General features: G+C 42.3%; 1 protein-coding gene across 1 annotated transcript in view; it reads right to left on the bottom strand.

Annotated features, from left to right (window-relative positions):
* The window catches only part of BBOX1 (gamma-butyrobetaine hydroxylase 1), a 67,363-nt gene that overhangs the window by 10,843 nt on the left and 36,464 nt on the right, over positions 1 to 20,056 (bottom strand). Inside the window, exons 5-6 of the mRNA XM_083165437.1 lie at positions 10,369 to 10,474; positions 193 to 389 (exon numbers count right to left, since the gene is read on the bottom strand). Coding sequence (XP_083021563.1) covers positions 193 to 389; positions 10,369 to 10,474 — 303 coding nt within the window. The remainder of the gene's footprint in view (positions 1 to 192; positions 390 to 10,368; positions 10,475 to 20,056) is intronic.

The following is a 20,056-nucleotide window of genomic DNA, read 5'->3' as shown; positions in this document are numbered from 1 at the left end:
ATCACTCACGATTGTGGCCGTTCTAGGAAACAAGTACCGAATTAATTTTAGACGATTCTTTCGCAACAAATTCAATGTTGAGATAAAATCATACACTTCTTCCTCCATAAGGGGGCAGTCATTACCTTTCTTCTGAGCATATCAGAGCTAGAGAGAGAAATAACCAATATAAGTTTATCTAAAAGTGCTTACTCTATAATCCGTTGTTTGGACTGGAGGGAAAAATCACAGTAATCAACTCCAGTGTCTGTGAAGTCAATCGGTGTAGATGTAAGGATGCTGAATGCGTCTGGATTCTGCTTTCTCAGTTTGTTACAGATATGAAACCCATCTACCACTTCACTCTCACCGCCAGTTTCAGCTTGTTTTAAACAGTGAAGAAATTGTACCTGAGGGATAAAAAGCGCACAGTGAGTTCAAGTGATCTATTCAATGAAAATATTATTTATTATAATAGTCTTAATTCAGTCTCAATTATAGGCTGGCTCTCAACTTCGATATATTGGTAAGTGCTGTTATCATGTAGCCTTAAGGCCCCCATACACTAGCCGATTTTGGTCAGATTTCAGCCAGATCAGTCGGATCTGGCCGAAATCGGACCAAAATCGGCTAGTTTTGATGTCCCCTCAGATCCGATGCGCGGTCCCGTGCGCATCGGATCTGCGTCGGGTGGTCGGACCTGCTGCACGTCCGACCACCCGACTTGGGACCTAGTGGGGCGGCGCGGCGGTGGAGGGAGCAGGGTGGGCTGGGGACGCTGCGGGGGACACGTCTGTGTCCCCCGCTGCTGGGGACGCTGTCTGTGCGGCGAGAAGGTAGAGGGAGCAGGGGGGGCTGGAGACGCTGCGGGGGACACAGGCTGCATAGAGCCGGGCAGGGGGAGCCGGCCGGGAGCTGTCAGTAATGAATAATAAAAAAAAGCCCATACAATGAATGGGCAGCCTGTGATTGGCTGAGCGCTCTCTCAGCCAGTCAGCAATTGGCTGAGAGAGCGCTCAGCAGCCAATCACAGGCTGCCCATTCATTGTATGGGCTTTTTTTTTTTATTCATTACTGACAGCTCCCGGCCGGCTCCCCCTGCCCGGCTCTATGCAGCCTGTGTCCCCCGCAGCGTCTCCAGCCCCCCCTGCTCCCTCTACCTTCTCGCCGCACAGACGCTGTCCCCCGCAGCGTCCCCAGCCCCCCTGCTCCCACCAGCTCCCACCTCTTAGCCCACCCCCCCCCCCCTGCTCCCCAGGTTTTTTACATGTGATAAATCGAGACGATTTATCACATGTAAAAAATGGCACATCAAGTGCCAATCTAATCAAGCTCCCCCGGGGAGCAGCCGGGGAAGCTCAGGGGGAAGTCGGGGGCGACTTGTCCTAAGGACAAGTCGCCCTAGTGTATGGGGGCCTTTACAGCAGACAATTATATGGCCCAGATTGTGTGCTGTTATCATGCAGTGTGTCGGACTTCCGGCATCAAAGAAGCCGTGACGAGGCCCGGAAGCTTATCATATCTTTTGCAAAATATATGTAACTAAGATCTCTGAATTTCCTTCTATTATGTTGGTTATTCAAATCTTATTACTAATGCCCTTTGGTGTGCTGGGGGTTAAATCCCCCTCCCTTGCAGCACCTAGGGGGCATTACTGATTTGATTGAGCAGCTCTCACATGTTTGTCAATTATAGTCTTGAAAGATGATTACTGATTTGATGATCACTCAATAAATTCAGATGAAATGTATTATCATTATGATAAGAAATGATGGATTTTCTTAACCCTTTAAATGCCAGGTGAATTTGTCAAAATTAGGTGTGAAAATTGGCAAGCAAACATTTGTATTCATCATAATGACCTGTAATATTACCTTATATAGGAAATACAATCTTTTTTTACACAACATTTTTTTATTTGAATTTATATAACAAATGTGAGAAGGTGGCTTTTTTAGCGGATATTTTGCATTCAAAGGGTTAATGTATCCAGAAACTCAATTCACTCGCTATTCATTTTGTATTGTTGGAGGTAACCAGAACACCCGGAGGAAACCCACTTAAACACAGGGACAATGGCCCTTAGACACACCCCCCCCCCCCCCCGGTACATCAGGACGGGTGATAACTAACATGAATGGAGTAATTAGGCCTTAATTTTATTCCTCAGCTGTCACCAAGTCCCCTGCCCCAAATCATGATGCACTAGGCTGCAGCCTAATCAGCCTATTGGATAATCAGTTACTGGGCGTGACAGTTTTCAGTAGAGAACAATGTGACTGTGTTTATCCATTCTGCATTCATATATTATAAATGGTGCCCCATAAAGATATCCAAAACATTCCTAGAGGAGCAATGCATTAATACAACGTGACGTCCTGACAACACCTGGTCCAGCCCATCATATGGTCCCTTTGATGTTGTTTGATAGAATGAAAAACCTTTGTAAAGTAAAGCGGGCAGTCCATTGACAGTACTTTACCTGTGACACTGGTATTAAGCCTACTTCTAAAATATCTCGAGCCTGATTCAGATTTGTACGTAATGCCTAGTATCACGCAACTGAGCATGTATCAGTAGACTGTGCACACACCGAAGTACTCTATCAATGCCACCTGTAATCAGCACCAAAATATAGTGCTATGGACAGTTGGAAGAGGGCCCCAAACCTGTATCTTGTCTAGGGCCCCATGAGGTCTAAATCCGCCTCTGGTGGAACTGTATGCCAGGAACTGAACTCCTTTTTGCTCCACAGAAATATTTGGCTTATCTATATAAGTCTAACTATAGTATCAAATGATCATGTTCTACTCCAGGTTACTTATGGTTCATTCTTAGCACCATATTGTACAGTTTCCAAAGATAACAGACTATATGAATTTATGGTGAGAATCATCAGTCACCGCCCCCTCCTCATTGAACCACAACTCACTGGCCCCAAATACAGACCACAAGCCATGGCCATCGTGGAAAAAAGGAGCTGTGAGGGTAATGTTGTTACTCAGAACCCCATACCTGCGTGCTCCATTGTTAACAATGTGATTCACCTAGGGCCGATGTAAGACTAGCCGGTACCCTGGACAAAACTTCAACCAGTTAGAGCAGTGGTCTCCAACCTTTTTTGGGTCGGGAGCTACTCGCGACAAAATAAACCGCCCGAAGAGCTACTAAAATAAAAAATGTAAAAAAATCTGCATAATATAAAAAAAAAACACACTGCAATGCCCCAGACATAATATGGCACACACTGCAATGTCCAATATGTCACAAACATACCTCTCAACACTGTAGGTAGAGGAGAAGAGACATCTGCGCGTGCCGAAGGCACGCGCCAAAAATTAGAGGGTTCAGCTACTACCGTGGAACTCCTGCGAGGCTACATCCCCCATTTTTTCCGCTATGGGGGCATGGTCAGCTCTCTAAGAGCTGTAGCCACATGGGGTGCGGCCATGGAAAATGGGGGTGTGATACACATATGCCCTCAATAGAGCAGTGCCAGATACACATGACCCCAATAGTGCAGTCCGTGATACCCATTATAAATATGCCCCACACCGTGATGCTCCATTATACAAATGCCCCACACCGTGATGCTCATTATACATATGCCACACCGTGATGTTAGAGGGTGGAAGTGGCATCTTAGAAGTTTCACAGCTGCCACCTGAATGACATTACATAGGGAGTATAATGACATGATTGGAACCACCACACATGCATTTGGGGAGCTGGTGGTAACCACATTAGGCAATATCTGCTGCCTTAGCTAAGTGAATTTTGGTACTATAGGTGCGTACACACGGTTCAATTCCATTTTCGATTAAATTTCTATTAGATATGAATTATTCGAGGGGCGTAACCACGGCAGCACATGAGTGACGTCACGCAAGCAGGAGCTCCGGCATGGCTCCGAGCTAACCACGAGAATCCCTTACCCAGGCCGATATGGAAGCTTGATAGTTCCTAGTGCTCTTGAGTTCTGATCCGGACTTGTAACCAGCGCTTGTCGGGGGATACGGGAGAGAGACTGCCCTGAACCAAGGAGGGAACTGCCACGCCGAGAGATCGGTTGCCGGGACCTAAGTTCTGTGTTGCACCGCTGAGATCCGCCTGATGTCATCAGCAGGAGACTCCTATGGTGTGTCACGCGGCGGCGGTGAGAGTGCCGGCCGCGAGGGAGCCAGCGACGGCGGGGAGTGTGCAGGCAGTGAGAGAGCCAGCTCACACGCAACAAAGACCCGGATGGGCAGTGGAGTCTGTAAGCTCAGCGGTCATCAAACTAAAGGTACTTTGCCCTCGTTGCCCCCTGATTGTCTGTATAACCTGTGAGAGAGGTTGGAACTACGGTGCAGTAAGGTCCCGGGTGTGAGACCCGGACTATTACTGGGGGCCGCTGAAAGGTCAGTGAAGGATAAAAACAAGTTCCCTGCTTGAAACACAATATTATCCCAGAGTGAACCCCCGACAATTGGCTGGAGAGTGTGGGCCCAGTTGATATCTGTCCCTCTAGGGCCGCAGGGCGGTATAAACTTTACAGTGTACCTAGTGCTGAGGACTGGGAGATTGCTTCAGGAAGAAGTTAATTTATTGCACCTGAAAAAATATACTGATTGATACAAATGGCTGATGAAAAACTGACTTTCCTGCTGTATAAGCGCTGAATCCCTTAGGGGCTATATAAGCCCTGAGAATTGGTCGGCCTGTATTTCTTTTGCACCTCTATAAGTGGTCAGATACGCCAGTAGCCTGTTGGTTCAACTACAGAGACTGACTTTTACAAGGATCACATGACATTAATACTCTACACTATATCCTGTATAGCCAACTGGTAAGGCACTATGGGTAAAACCGGGAATAATATAGCAGCCACCAGGCTAGAAAAATATGCTCGCTCAAATCCCTCCCAACCTTCCACGCCGCAAACTACCCCCTCTAAATCATCGGTGCAGGCGCCTGTCCCTGAGATCACTCTGCAACAAGTTCTGGACGGTGTCAATATGTGTGAAGTACGGCTCTTAGAACAGTTGAATAAAGTTCAAACCGATATAATGCTGATTAGAGATGATGCTCAGAAAACTAGAGATAGGGTAGTGGAGCTGGAGAAGCGTGTCTCAGATACAGAGGATACAGTAGCTTCTTTACAGGCCCAAGTCAAGGCCATGTCTGGGCAAATAGCGGACCTACGCTTCAAGTTTATAGATTTGGAGGGCCGATCACGGCGAAATAATGTTCGCATTGTGGGGCTTGAAGAGCGTGTAGAGGGCCGTGAACCCGAAAAATTTGTGGAAACATGGTTGTTGCAAGAATTTGGGATGGAGAACTTTTCAGCTCAATTTACCATCGAGAGGGCACATCGAATCCCTGCCCGCCCTTCGATCCCAGGAGGGCCACCACATACTCTGATCGCCACATTTTTGCATTATAGGGACCGGGACCAAGTTTTAAGACTCACTCGGGCAAAAATAGATTTTGGCTACAACAGGTCCAAGCGTTCCTGCGGGGTACTATGATCAAAAAAATAAAGCATGCTAGAAGCCTGTTACAAAGAAAAGCCTTAACACTAGAGAGTTCTATGGTAGCATTAGAACAAATATTTGTTACGAATCAGACAGAACCCAGTAAACAGGAATGGCTGATGGCACAACGTGCCTGGGTCACACATTTACAAGAAATGGCCAAGTTTAGGTTATTAAAAGACTCACATAGAAGGTACCTAAATGCAGACAGGGCTGGCAAGTTGATGGCCTAAATGGCAAAAACCGATGAACCCTCTAGGATAATCACCAAAATTTGCTCTCCCAGTGGGGAAACAATTAGTGAAACTTCAAAAATCACTGAGGTATTTGTGGACCACTATAGGGAAATTTATCGCTCCAAATTAACAGCTGAGTACAGCAGTAGCTCTAGCTACCTGGGGGGCATCAATTTGGCTGCTCTGCCTTGTCAAGACAGGGAAACTCTGGAATTACCAATTACGCTGGGAGAGGTGGAGGGGCAATAAAAAATATATCATCTGGCAAAGCCTCAGGTATTGATGGCTTAACAGCAGAAATATGTAAGATGTTCAGTGATACTCTGTCCGTTAGGCTCCTTTATTTTTTCCAGCAAATGGAAAAAAGAGGGTCAACTATCACAATCCATGACTGAGGCAGTTATTACAGTCATTCTAAAAAAGGGCAAAGTCCCATTAAGGGCAGATTCCTATAGACCCATCTCGCTACTTACGGTCGATGCCAAGCTATATGCAACAATTCTGGCCAATAGACTTAGAGAGGTAATTGATAAAATCGTTCATGATGACCAGACGGGTTTTAGGGAAGGGAAATCAACTGCTATAAATGTGCGTAGAGTGTTTACTTATTTACAGACAGGGAAAATTATGGGCTTGGAGACTGCCTTGGCCTCCTTTGACACAAACAAGGCCTTTGACTATCTTGAGTGGCCATATTTGAGGACCACTCTAGAGGCTTTTGGTTTTGGAGCATGTTTTATTAAAAGGATTCTGTTGATTTATCATAATCCATGTGCACGAATTACTGTTAATGGATTGGTTTCAGATCCATTCCCTATATACCGCGGGACGAGACAGGGCTGCCCGCTCTCCCCCACGCTATTTGCTCTGGCCATAGAGCCAGTTGCGTGTAAACTGAGAAACATATTAGGTCAGAGGCGGTTGGGTGGAGGGGTGGGTAGCCTTGTCTCGCTATACGCGGATGATCTATTGGTGGGAATGGCAAATTACAAACAAGATCTCACCTTAGTATTAGAAACTCTCCATGAATTTGGGCTATATTCAGGGTTACAATAAATAGCAGTAAATCTCATTTATTGATTGATGAAAAACCTACTGGGCTGAAGGGTAGAATTTATGGGGCAATAGACATACCTAGGGCAGAAAAATGTGATTATCTGGGAGTGGTAATCTCTAAAGATACATCTGACTTCGTAACACTTAACATCTTACCAGTAATGGATTCAATTATAACTAAATGCAAGAACTAGCTTAAACTGCCATTAACAGTTATAGGAAGGGTAAACCTTATTAAAATGTTGGATTTGCCAAAGTTACTTTATCTCCTTAAACACTCTCCCGTATATATTCCTGATACGATATTTAGAAAGTTAAATGGTATAATAACTTCCTTTATATGGAGAAATAAAAGCCAGAGAGTTAAATTAACCACACTGATGAGACCAAGAGATCTCGGAGGGCTCGCCCTCCCAAACTTCAAAGTGTACTACCTAGCAGCGCAGTTGATACATTTGTGAGACTGGTTTGAAGACCCGTGTCAATCGACAGAATTAATAAATCTAATTAAAAAGACCATTCTGGGCCATTCTCCAATACAAGCTATTCTGACGAATAGATGCTGTAAGAGGTATCCCCTGATTCTCAACCAAGCAATTAAAATTTGGAAATGGATCTCTAAGGAAATTGGCTACACAGACACCGACCCTGAAACAAATCTTTCTCCTTAAACGCCTTTAAAAATCTTAAAAAACATCAAGGAATGGCAGCCTGGTCAGAATTTGGAATAAGATCATTGGGCCATGTAGTTGCTCAAAGAGGGGTTAAATCATTTGCCCAATTGCAAACTGAATTCGAAATACCGAACAGTATGTTTTTTCGCTTCCTGCAGCTTAGAAGCGCTACCGAGGAATATTTACAAGATTCCTCCTGTAGCATAAAAGATCACCCAGTAAAAATATTCATTAGGAATATGGGTCCATCTAAAGGGGTATCCAAATGTTACAAGCATATTTCATCTCTATCGCTAACTCATAGCCTATGTGATCTTATGACAAAATGGACCAGGGATATTCCTGACCTAACGCCCGAAGAATGGGATAGGGCACTTGCTATACCCAATTTAGCAACCACCTCACTAAGGATCCAGCAGATCCAATTTAATATTTTGCACCGCACATACTTAACGCCGAATAAAATAAAAAAGTTCGCAGCGGATAAAGTTGACTCTTGTCCTAAATGTAAAGTCGTGGGATGTGACTTTTGCCATTTAATTTGGCAATGTAAATTACTGCAAAAATTCTGGAAGGAATTCGTGGATATTTTAGCTAATATTGGTATTCCTCGAATGGAAATATTTCCCAAGGCATTGACATTGGGAGTATGGTCCAGGTCGGGGTTGTCACCTGAATTAAGGCAGCTGGCCATTAATCTTGGTTCACTTGCCAAGGTCTGCATTGCCAGATCCTGGATGGCAGAAAATGCACCTGATATCAAGGAATGGGTTAATATGGTTAATCACACTTTTAAACACGAGAGGGATGTTTTCCTTTCTAGAAATAATATTGGTAGATTTCACTTAATCTGGGAGAAATGGTACTACTCCCCTTATTTTAAAAGAGTTACGGACACTAATCGTTAAAATTAATTGATAAATTCATGTTAAGTATACACTATGTCTAAAATCTTGGTCGATATATAAATTAACTTTGAATAATACTAATTTATTGTATAATAAAATCACGATTGCACGATAGGTTTAATTCCAAGATAAATAATTGATTAGACTCACTTGTTGGGCTATATGCACCCAAATAGGGGCGCAATACAATCTATAGGGATCCAGGGTTAAGAGTCAAGGTGGGGGAGGATTTATGGGTACCAGTGAGGATAAACGGGTATGTTCGTCCAAGCGATATAGGGGGCGAAGTTATAGAGTGTTAGGATAACATTACACCAACTGTGGTATGTATGTTGTGTCTGGTATGTATATTGTATAGATATGAATTGACCTGTATAACAATCGGATATTTTATATGTATATGTGTAAGTTTATGTACTGTGTATGTGTATTTTGTAAATTTAAAATCAAATAAAGAAATATGAAGAACAGATATGAATTATTCGACCTGCTCTGAAGTTTTTTCTACTCATTTTCGATTTCCACTATTTTCTATTCGGTTTACCATTCAATGTGCATTCGATTTGCTATCAGATCAACACTGAGGCAGGAGATGGACATCCAATCAAATGCTGCAGGGAACACATTAGATTTGCACCATCTACATTAGATTTGCACTATGTACATTAGATTTGCACTATCTACATTAGATTTGCTCTATCTACAGTAGATTTGCACTATGTACATTGGATTTGCACTATGTACATTGGATTTTCACTATGTACATTAGATTTGCTCTATCTACATTAGATTTGCTCTATCTACATTAGATTTGCTCTATCTACATTAGATTTGCACTATCTACATTAGATTTGCACTATCTACACTAGATTTGCTCTAGCTACTATTACACTATATAGTCTTGGCTGCCAAGACTATTTTTCTTTTCGGTTTACACTACACAGGAGCGCGCATTGGGATCAAACCTGCATCAAATGTAGAAAAACCATTCAATGCCCATTTGATTGAACAGAAGAACATTGCATATCTCACCACATGTACCCTCTATTAGTCTTTGGAAAAATGCCTTATAAAACAAATTCGCAAATAACTTTGATTATTTTATGTTTTTTCCTTAATTTAAAGAAAAAAGCCAAAGTAAATGTAAATTACATTTTCAAAGGAACTTGCTTTCCTACCAGCTTGCAGTCCAAGTAAGCATCTGAGTCAATGTAAAAAGTCTATGCACATATTTTATAGATTTACATAGTACACAAAAGGCCCATTAGACAAAACCAGAGCAGATGCGCCCTACAATCTTAATGTAATGACTTAAAATTAAAGTTGATTCTTCCAGTGCCAGCAAACACTCAAATCTTAATGACCTGCATGTGCCGACTCGATCATCTGTGATGTTTACATTATCCTCTTTGTAATTTCTGTTACGCTATTGTTTGCATTTAATAAAGTCTGCAATGTTCATTGAGATAACATAAATCACACCAGCATGGAAACATAAAAACCCACAGCCCATGATGTAATATATAGATTTACGATCCAAGTGAATCCATACAGTTGTGTTTGCCGGAGTGACTGGGAACTGGACAGGATTTTCTAATTCTATGGGGGTATGTAATCTTTGGCATACACACGGATGTGACCTCAGGCACATCTGTTCTCATGTATAGAGTGCTCTACCTAGGCTTTCTCTTTGAATTTTTACAATATTCCCAATTAATGGAATGTAGGTTATTAGTCCAAAAGCTAGAATGGGTTTTTGAGAACTGTAGAGGTGATCTGGATTCAAACATTTTTAGCCATTGCCTGGAGAACACTAAGAAAATACAAACTTAATAATAATAATAATAATAATAATAATAATAATAATAATAATAATAAAAACTGTTCAAGTAAGTGTCAAGACCCTTATTGGCGCAGTCTACCAATGACTGGAGTACATTTCTTTTGATTATATTTAAAAGATTTGACACATGTAATATGAAATTATTAGAGTACTTACCCCTGGAGGATACTGAAGAGCTGGGTAATCTGTGTGGAGGCTTAATTTTCCAGAGGTGTATGCAACATTATTTGCATCAACTTTATCCTGAACTTGCCATGTATGTCTACAATGGAAAACAGACATTAATATAGCATTGGTCGAAGGAGTCTGTGTAGATGTTGAACACATTGGGGTCAATCCTATTAGGTTCAAGGGGGAGGAGTTGCAGCTTCTCCACCTATGAGGCCCTATTTTGCCCTGGACTCCTGGTTTATATGCACAATCCTTTGGTGCACATATTAAAAAAGTCAAGTGATTGTGATGAAACGCGTCTAGGAGGTACAACAGGTAATTTACCCACCAGATTAATTCCGTTGCACATAGCGCTCACCTGACTCCCTGCCCTTTCTCACTTTCTGAATAGTGGCACCTACCAGCAACCTTGCCGCCCAGCCACGAACACCATCCTGGGTGACACTGGTCCCCTGTCCTGGCTTCCTGTCTATGGCCCTCCTACCTTCTTACTGTCAGTAAATACCGTGTTTGTTGTATCAATGTCTCCTTTTGTAAAGCGCAATGGAATATGTTGGCTATATAAGAAACTGTTAATAAATAAATAAATAAATAAATAAATATGGCAGCTGATCTCAATCCAGCTCACAGCACTGTCCGCCAACCCACGATGCCTGAATTTCTCCGGCGGGATCCAGCTGTTTACTGATATACGGCCACCTTGCCTGCTGCAGACATATCAGCGGCTGGCTCCTGGGAGGCAGTGACTCTCAGATCAGAGCCTGCAGTGCACACCAACACAGGCCCACATACAGAAGACCAGACCCCACAAGCTGCACCACAAGCCGCATACCATCTATCGTAAAATGCCCTACAGAATGCCTTAATTGGGAAAATAGGAGCCAAATCAAAAGGGTTCCTCAGTGAAAACTTTTACAGCAATCTGAAAAGCAGCAAGATCAAATGGAGTGCAGGTGAGCACATATAATATACACACCTAACATCCATAGATCTGTTCAGCGGACTACCGTTATTCTAGGATGCTGGGGATACCCAGCTTACCAGGATACTACATTCATTTTACCTTCCTTTATTATAATGACTTTTAAACAAAATCTGAACAGTCAGCCAAGTACCCAATAACCTCAGAGAAATATAGATGAATATATTTGTCTATTTAGTTTTATTTTATATGTGTACACTGTCATTTATTGTTTGGGCCATCAATATACATCTGGAATGTATTTTGTAAATAATTTTTTATTCACAATATCCTATTTTATAAATATATATTGGTATATAATTGCATTGTTCAGATTAATTGATTCACCACAAATCTGCTGCTCCCAATGCATAGTTGTTTCTTTTATAAACTAATTCTTTGGTGCTGTTGCCCTCTGGTATCTGATCTAGGGCCTCCACCTTTGGTTTTTAACTCTCTTAGGCTGGTATTCAATCTGTGCCGAGATTTCCCACATGGGGTAAATATTGACACTCGCCTATTTAATAGTGTTGAAGGCTGTCAGCTTCGTCTTTAAAAAAAAAAAATTATTGTTTTGTCGAAAATGGCCGTGGATTGTCGGATCCGGACGAGATACCGGCTGTGGGGATGCTCCAGCAGTCGAAATACCAGATTGAATACCCACCTCAGTGCTAGATGTTAATGAATCAGCCTCACTACTAAGTAACTGTCTCTCAGGAAGGAATGGGGTTGAGACAGCCTAGATAAACACAAAATTTATTTTACAGGTGACTCTCTGAACATCTTCAAGATTTATTGAACTGACCTTAATAATCTGGTTATTTAAGATTGAATAATACATCTTAGACACAAAATCTTTTATGACTGGTACAAGCTCATTTTCTCATTCCCTGACTCAAGGAAGCCCGTAAGGAATCATTTTTCATGACTGCAGACAGGTCACATACAGGACACATTACATAATGATATCAGGTCAACCCTTGGTCAACAGAATACAATTGTTTTATAAATACAACTTATATAAAATATAATTCTAGTGAGTCTTACCGATACTAAGTTAAAAAAAAAAATTAAATAGGTCCCATTCTAGTGTCAATTCTGATCTGCTTAAATGTCATTAAGAATGCCCACTTCCTGAAAAACTCCCTTTTGGAGGCTCATGAATGAAATGTTCCATCAAAATGTAGCATAATCTTTCTTTGATGCAATTGGATGTGATTAAATGAATCAAAACAATATACCTTTATGGACACGAATATAACCCAATCTCAAGTTGCTGTTCCTGCCTATTTGTTACTTCAGCACACTTAATAACACAATGTCATGGCCAACACCAAGGATATTTTTGTGATATTCCACCAGGTAGTCATTTGCTGAAATTGCATACAATTATTAATATTCAAATGATAATATCACACATATGTAGCATGGATATGTACAACTAGAGGCCAAAGAATATAAAGAGAAATACACTGAAATTAACAGAATTACAGTAAACTTATTTTGCTGTTGTGGAAAAATTTCCAAGAAGGTAGATTGGTGCATTCCTAGTAAGACCACCTCTCCTCAGGCCAAGCCACATTGGGTTCTGGCAGTATCGTATTCTGACGACTACCCAACTCCCTCTTTACTCCCACCTTTTGTTTAACTCTATCAGTGCTAAATGCTAATTTAACGACAATGCATTCTTTAGCAGTGAACCAATAAGACTTGGCCATCTCCCTGCTCAGTCCACACATAGAACACATACTTGCCTACCCTCCCGGAATGGGTAGGAGTCTCCAGAAACTGGCTGCCTCGAGACAATTGCAGGGTGCCACAGATTGGTGGACCAGGACCAAATGAAATTAGTTATGGTCAATGTAATAGACAAAACCAGTGATGGTAGCTGCCAATCATAAAACATGTGCACAAACAGAAGCAAATCTGATCCATCACCACAAAATGGACCCCATAGGATGACAGAAACACATCTACTTCATTTCATTATTTTTTTTTTACTACATTGTTTTTTGGTGTAGGTGTGTCGGGAAAAATTCTGATACTTAAGGGTTCTGTGATTCAAAATAGTTCAGGAACCACGGTCTTAATTACTTTGAGGGAACTATTTAAATGCACCTCTTTATTGCTCTTTAGGTGATTTCTATATGGTTGGTAATCTATATTTATATACTAGAACGACAACACAATGTATTTACTAATCTTCCAGAAGTAAGTACAAACTGATATTGTCTGAACCAGTGGGGTAACTTGTGCAAAAATATAATTTGGCACCCATCTCCTCCACCTCAACCCAATATCCAGAACAGCAGTGGGTGACAGGGATAGGCAGAGGGTGACAGGGAGAAGAATGGGGAGGAAGTGGGTGACAAGGGAAAATAGTGGGTGACAGGAAAAGGGTGACAGGGGCAGCAGTGGGCCCCTTAGTCATCAGGGTGCCCCGGAGCACCGCAGCCACTGTACCAATGGTAGATAAACCTCTGGTCTGAATATTTGTGAACATCTCTGTTTGAGATATTAAGCTGAGCGGTACAGATGTACAAATGTATGTGTTCCAGATGATTCTTCAAACACAATTTTGACACCATACAAATAGGCATACAGAAGGCCAATAAAGAGTCATCTGCTCCTATGTGGCCTGGACAGGGAAACAATATATTTGCCTTTGAAGTTGCTAACTGGTTGTCATCGCTACTTTGCTAATGCAACATTGGACATGACATCTGTAATAGGATCAATCTCTTGCTCTAAGTAAATCTGTGGTATGTATGACAGTCACATCTGATAATTACAAACTGTTCAGAACACTGTATGGCAGGTATTTGCTATTTTTTCATGGATGTACAGTATTCAGATTTGCTGGATTTAGTTTAGCCTTTTTGGCCAATAAGAAACTAGCAACTATGAAGAGTTCCTTTAGGGCAGTCTTCAGCTATCCACATAAGGGTCAATGCAGAATTGCTTAAAAGTCAGGTTTGTCGGCGGGATTGTCAACATTTCATATTCTCTGGATCAAAGCATATACTGTACATCTACTGGCGATCCATATTGTATGCCTCTTGTGACTGAATGGGGTATAACTACGTGACTACAGTGCATTATATTGATAGATAAGTTTCGTTTAGGCATGTTCTGTATGGAACAAAGTATACACAAAATATACACTGAACAAAAGGTCAAAGTATAAAGTCGGTTTAAGTACTTGCTTCAATGACAATAGATATGAAACAAAGCAGGTACAGGGCTGTTGCATAGATGTGTAATAAATAATAAATTAGTGTGGTGGTGCCAAGATGTACACATCTATGCAACAGCCCTCCTGTTGCATAGATGTCAGGGGCAAACGCAGGATTTTCAGAAGGGGGTTTCCAGAGGGGCGGAGCAAAGCACGGAGATGGACACAGGTGACCCAGTATATGCCGGGTCAGTTACAGTATTATAGATAGACCATATATATAAATAATAATAATAATAATAATAAAATATATATACATATATATATATATATATATATATATATATATATATATATATATATATATACACACATCACACATCACACGTCAACAGCAGTGTAGACCCCTGGGCATAGCAATGTATTGGGGCCCCTACTGATCCTCCAGCTTTAGGGGTGGGGGAAGCTTTGATGTCCGGCGGGTGGTAGGGGGTATTATATCAACCGCTCAGCATGTAGGGCCTGGATCAGTAATTTCCACTAATTACCCCTTTACTGCACAGATGGTGGGAGATGGGGTGGGAGAAGGGGGCATTGGGCTGAATGAAGGGGTCCTGATACATAACTTCCAGGGTGTAGAGGATGTTTAATATGCAGAGGAGGGGTGTATAGTGGAGTGGGCTTATTATTCATAATTTTCTGGTGGGAGGACAGCTTGCTTGACTGCAGATATCTCCAGTTCCCGTAAATAAATTTCTTAGATTTTAATGTAATTAAAAACTAGAGAATCCCACCTACCAAATGGTATTGGGGACTAGGGGATCAGAGTTCAGGAGTGTGGAGCTGGAGCAGTAACCAGCTGCTGGAAGGCTGATATCTCTAGTTCTGGGAACACTAGAGACAAGCTACTAGTGTCCATCAAAGGGGGAGAGTCCCAGCTTTTGGAATGTACCCTCAGAAAAACTCTAAGTCAGACAGAACCTGAAATATCTGACTGGGAAGAGCAATTAACAGGCTTGGATGGGGATCACTGCTTTGAAGTCAGATATCTCCGGTTCCCAGGGCCGATTTTTAAAATTCTTGTACCTATGGAAAGAGGGGACCCTCAGCTTTCAGCCTAGGGCCCTTAGACTCCTGGGGGGGGTTTTCTGGGTAATCAGAAACCCCCCCCTGCGTGCGCTACTGGATGTGTACATCTTGGCACCACCACACTAATTTATTATTTATTTATCAACAGTTTCTTATATAGCGCACAAACATATTCCGCAGCGCTTTACAGAGAATTGCAGATTACCCAAAGGGAAAATGGGAGGATTGCGCTAATATATATACAATAAATTGTATCAATTTCCAATGCACCATGGAGGGGGTCACATGTATAGCAAAAGACTGGAGACTGCTTCAAAGTAATATATATAAAAAAACAATTTAATAATCATACAAAATATAAATATAAATAACAATTTATAAGGTGGCCACATAAAAGGTTAAATGTGTATATTAGCATATGCGGTACTTGTGTATTATAGCGGCGCCCATCGCATCGCATACCATAAGGCATGCGATGGTATGCGATGCGACGCAATATCGCGCAATATTGTACAATGTCATAGAATTTTAAAATTGTATGACATTGTGTATGGCATACAATGCCATACAATGAGATGCGATGCGATTAAAAATTGTATAAGCACCCTAATGGGTGCTTACAATGTGAAATGCACCCCCACGCCAGTCCACCACTATAAACGTGAACCCGAAGGGTGGCGAGCGCAGCGAGCCCTTGAGGGGCAGCGGTACGCGTCCTCCGACCTTTTCATACCCCCACTATCCACGTCGGCGTGGAGTTGAGAATAGAAAGTGTGGCGAGCGCAGCGAGCCACCGAGCCCGAAGCGTGGCGAGTGTAGCGAGCCCTGCGAGGGGACTCGGATACCTTCACAGGTATCCGCGTCCCCTCGCGGGCTTCACAGGTATCTGCGTCCCCTCGCGGGGCTCGCTGCGCTCGCCACGCTTTGGGCTCGGTGGCTCGCTGCGCTCGCCACATTTTCTATTCTCAACTCCATGCCAACGTGGATAGTGGGGGTATGAAAAGGTCGGAGGACGCGTACCGCCGCCCCTCGCGGGCTCGCTGCGCTCGCCACGCTTCGGATTCACGTTTATAGTGGGGGGGGTGGCGTGGGGGTGCATTTAACATTGTAAGCACCCATTTGGGTGCTTAAAAGCACCCTTTAGGGTGCTTATACAATGTTTCATCGCATAGGGGGCAAAAATCACTTTAGTCACCCATTCATATAAGTCAATAAGATTTGTTTGACATGATCTTCCCCCAGTAAACCCATACTGTTTCGGATCCTGTAAATTTCTGGTTTTGAGATATTCTGCAACTCTTTGTTTTTGTTTCCATCAAATTCACTACTACTGATGTAAGGCTCACTGGTCGCTTACCTCTTCCTTGCTTCCACTTTTGTGCAGTGGGACTACATTCACTGTTTTCCAGTCCTCTGGGATTACTCCAGTGGCTAGTGACTGGTTGAATAATTCTGTTAATGGTTTTACCAGCTCCCCTTTAAGCTCTTTTAGTATCATTGGATGTATCCCATCTGGCCCCATTGATTTATCCACTTGCAGTTTTGAGAGTTCTGTGAGGACTTTCTCCTCTGTAAATGTACTTGTCTCTCCCTCCTTTTTCTGATTATACTTGCAACTTAACTGTGGCCCCTTCCCCTCTCTTTCAGAAGTAAATACTGAGTAGAAATAATTATTAATATGATCTGCTATTACATTGTCCCCTTCAAGAAAACTTCCACTCTCTGTCTTTTGTCTTACCACGCCACTTTTCGTTTTTCTCCTTTCACTTATATACTTAACCCACTGACGGGGCCATTTTCTCCTTAGCCTGTCCTTTTGCACATCTGATTACCTCCTTAGCCTCCTTCTGTCTAACAAGATACACCTCTATGCAGAAGCCATCCGTCACAACTCGCTGCTGGCTGTGACGTCTGACAGTGTGGGGAGCAGTGCCATGGATCGGATTGCTGACAGAGATGCAGCTGGAGTGGGGCCCTTTCAGAGCAGGGGGGGGCTTAGGGTACTGACCCCCCAGAGCCCCCAACTTAAACAAGCTCTGCCACCCACCCCTAAGCCCTATAACTCCCTACTATACCTTATATGCAGCAATGTCCTGGACCCCCCCCCCCCCCCCCCGGATACTGGTCTCTAATAGACCCTTCAGATCATGTGTACAGCACACAATATCCACCTCACGAACTGCGCATCGGATTGTAATTGTACCAAAGCACCTCACGATGTGCACAAAAACACACACAAAGCATCATACAGTATGAGCCTTCTAAATTATGCACTCCGCCCCCAAAATGTTCTGATGTACGGGCAGCTTATGGTGTACACAGCTTGTTTAGTTGGCCACATCGACTGCAAATATTATATATATATATATATATATATATATATATATATATATATATATACACATACATATACAGCATACCTCCCAACTTTCTCAATGAGAGAATAGGGACACTCGGGCGGCCTCAAAAATGGGGCGTGGCATATGCAAATGAGGGCATGGCTTATGTAAATTAAGCCAAGCCCCCTATTTCCAGTCGCGAAAAGACGCTGTGCACATGCGCACAGCATCTATTCTGTCAGATTGGGGGGAGGACTGCCAACTGCCCCCCCCCCCCCACAGCGGGACACTGCTGGCCACGGGAGGGACACGGGAACGTCCCCAAAAAATTGGGACGTTCCCACGTTTAGCGGGACAGTTGGGAGGTATGTATACAGTATATAGATAGATAGAGAGAGAGAATATATATATATATATATATATATATATATATATATATAGTATAGACACACACACACACACACACAATAGTAGTACTGTATAAAGCAGACATGCTCTGGAACAACATTGCTTCCCACTCCAGACACTCCTTGGGTCCAGGAATTTTCTACAGGGGGGGGGGGGGAGTAGATTATGTAAAAAGAAGGATGTGCTGCAAGACTAATTTACAAAGAATTTATCCAGGGCAGGAAAAGTAGCTACTGCTGTCTATAGTCTGCTTCCCTCTGCTAATAAATCTTGGTGTTGTCATTTCCTTGGTGAGTGTCACCACTCTATCCTCACTTACTATCCCAAGGCTTACTGGCTCCATCTGCCTATACTATAGTTGTTTACACGGGATCGTCTGTGTATCGTATCACTTCTGTAGCCAGTGAGTTCCGAGTAATGAGAAACAAACAATTACTGACATGTCCCTCTAGTCTGAGTATGAACATTCGCCATGACCGCATCTCTTTGATTGTGATCATATTGGGCTCATCAACTGTACTAGAAGACGACGTTAAACACAACTCATATGTGGTCTAGATGTTATTGTGGAGAAGGAAACCTTCTTGATGCTGCAATGTCGTAACCTGGAAAGAATGCAGAATTCCTGCCAAAATCCTCTGGCAACACCCCCTCTTCGTTTTTCCCCTTGTGTTCATGCTAAACTTATACAGACTCAAAATTATACTACATCCACTGCACACATTGTAAACCTTTGTATTGAGGTGGTAAGGACAGAATATGTTAGCTGAAACTTTTCCTATCTGAATCAGACCCACGTGTCCCGCCCCTTTGGCTGGGATTCCCTGGCTGTTCTGGTTAAAGCGGAGAAACAGACTTGGCAAGAATAAAATGACGATTACAGTACACATGGCAATCGTCATCCACAGCATACTAGTAAAAATAATGTATTCGAGCAAATTATATAACTTGTTTTGCTTTATAAAAACCTAAAAATAAAAAAAAATTGATTTAAGAGGCTATTCTTCTATAGAGGCCAAAGAATGTTTTTAGGAACGCTAAAGAAAAAAACACAAAAAAAACCCAACAGCGTTGTTTATTAACCCTTTGAGTGCCAAGTGAATTTGACAAAAGAGGTGTGAAAATTGGCACACATTTGTATTCATCGTAATGTCCTGTAATGTTTACCTTATATAGGAAATCTAATCTTTCTTTACGCAACATTTTTTCATTTGAATTTATATAACAAATGTGAGCGACGCTGGCATTTTTAGCGGCTATTTTGCACATCTCTCACAGAGATGTTGGCACTCAAAGGGTTAATAAATAATAATATTGCAAAATGAGGACTTTGCAGGGTGATAAGTAAGAGTTAAGTAGAGAGAGTTACGTTTTAGCACTATTAAGATAAAGTGATCACTGATAATAAGAACCGGACACGGTCATTAAATGCTGCATGCAGTACAACCACTTCCAGGATATAAAGGTGGACATATATCAATCACTCTGCTTCCAATTTTCTTTTATTAGGCTGTGGGGTCTATGTACTAAGCCAGTGGTTCCCAACCTCAGTGCTCAAGTACCCCCAACAGTTCACATTTTCCAGGTCTCCACACGGAATTACAAGTGAAATAATTAGCTTGATTAAGCAGCATGGCCATCATTCGGACGTAGTAGAAAGAGCCTTTCAATTCCGATTCCACAGATTAAGATTGGATGCGG

This window comes from Crinia signifera, chromosome 11 (assembly GCF_055691185.1).
Source record: "Crinia signifera chromosome 11, ASM5569118v1, whole genome shotgun sequence".
NCBI lineage: Eukaryota > Metazoa > Chordata > Amphibia > Anura > Myobatrachidae > Crinia > Crinia signifera.
Note: the sequence above shows the minus strand (reverse complement) of the source record. Positions and strands in the feature narration are given on the sequence as shown.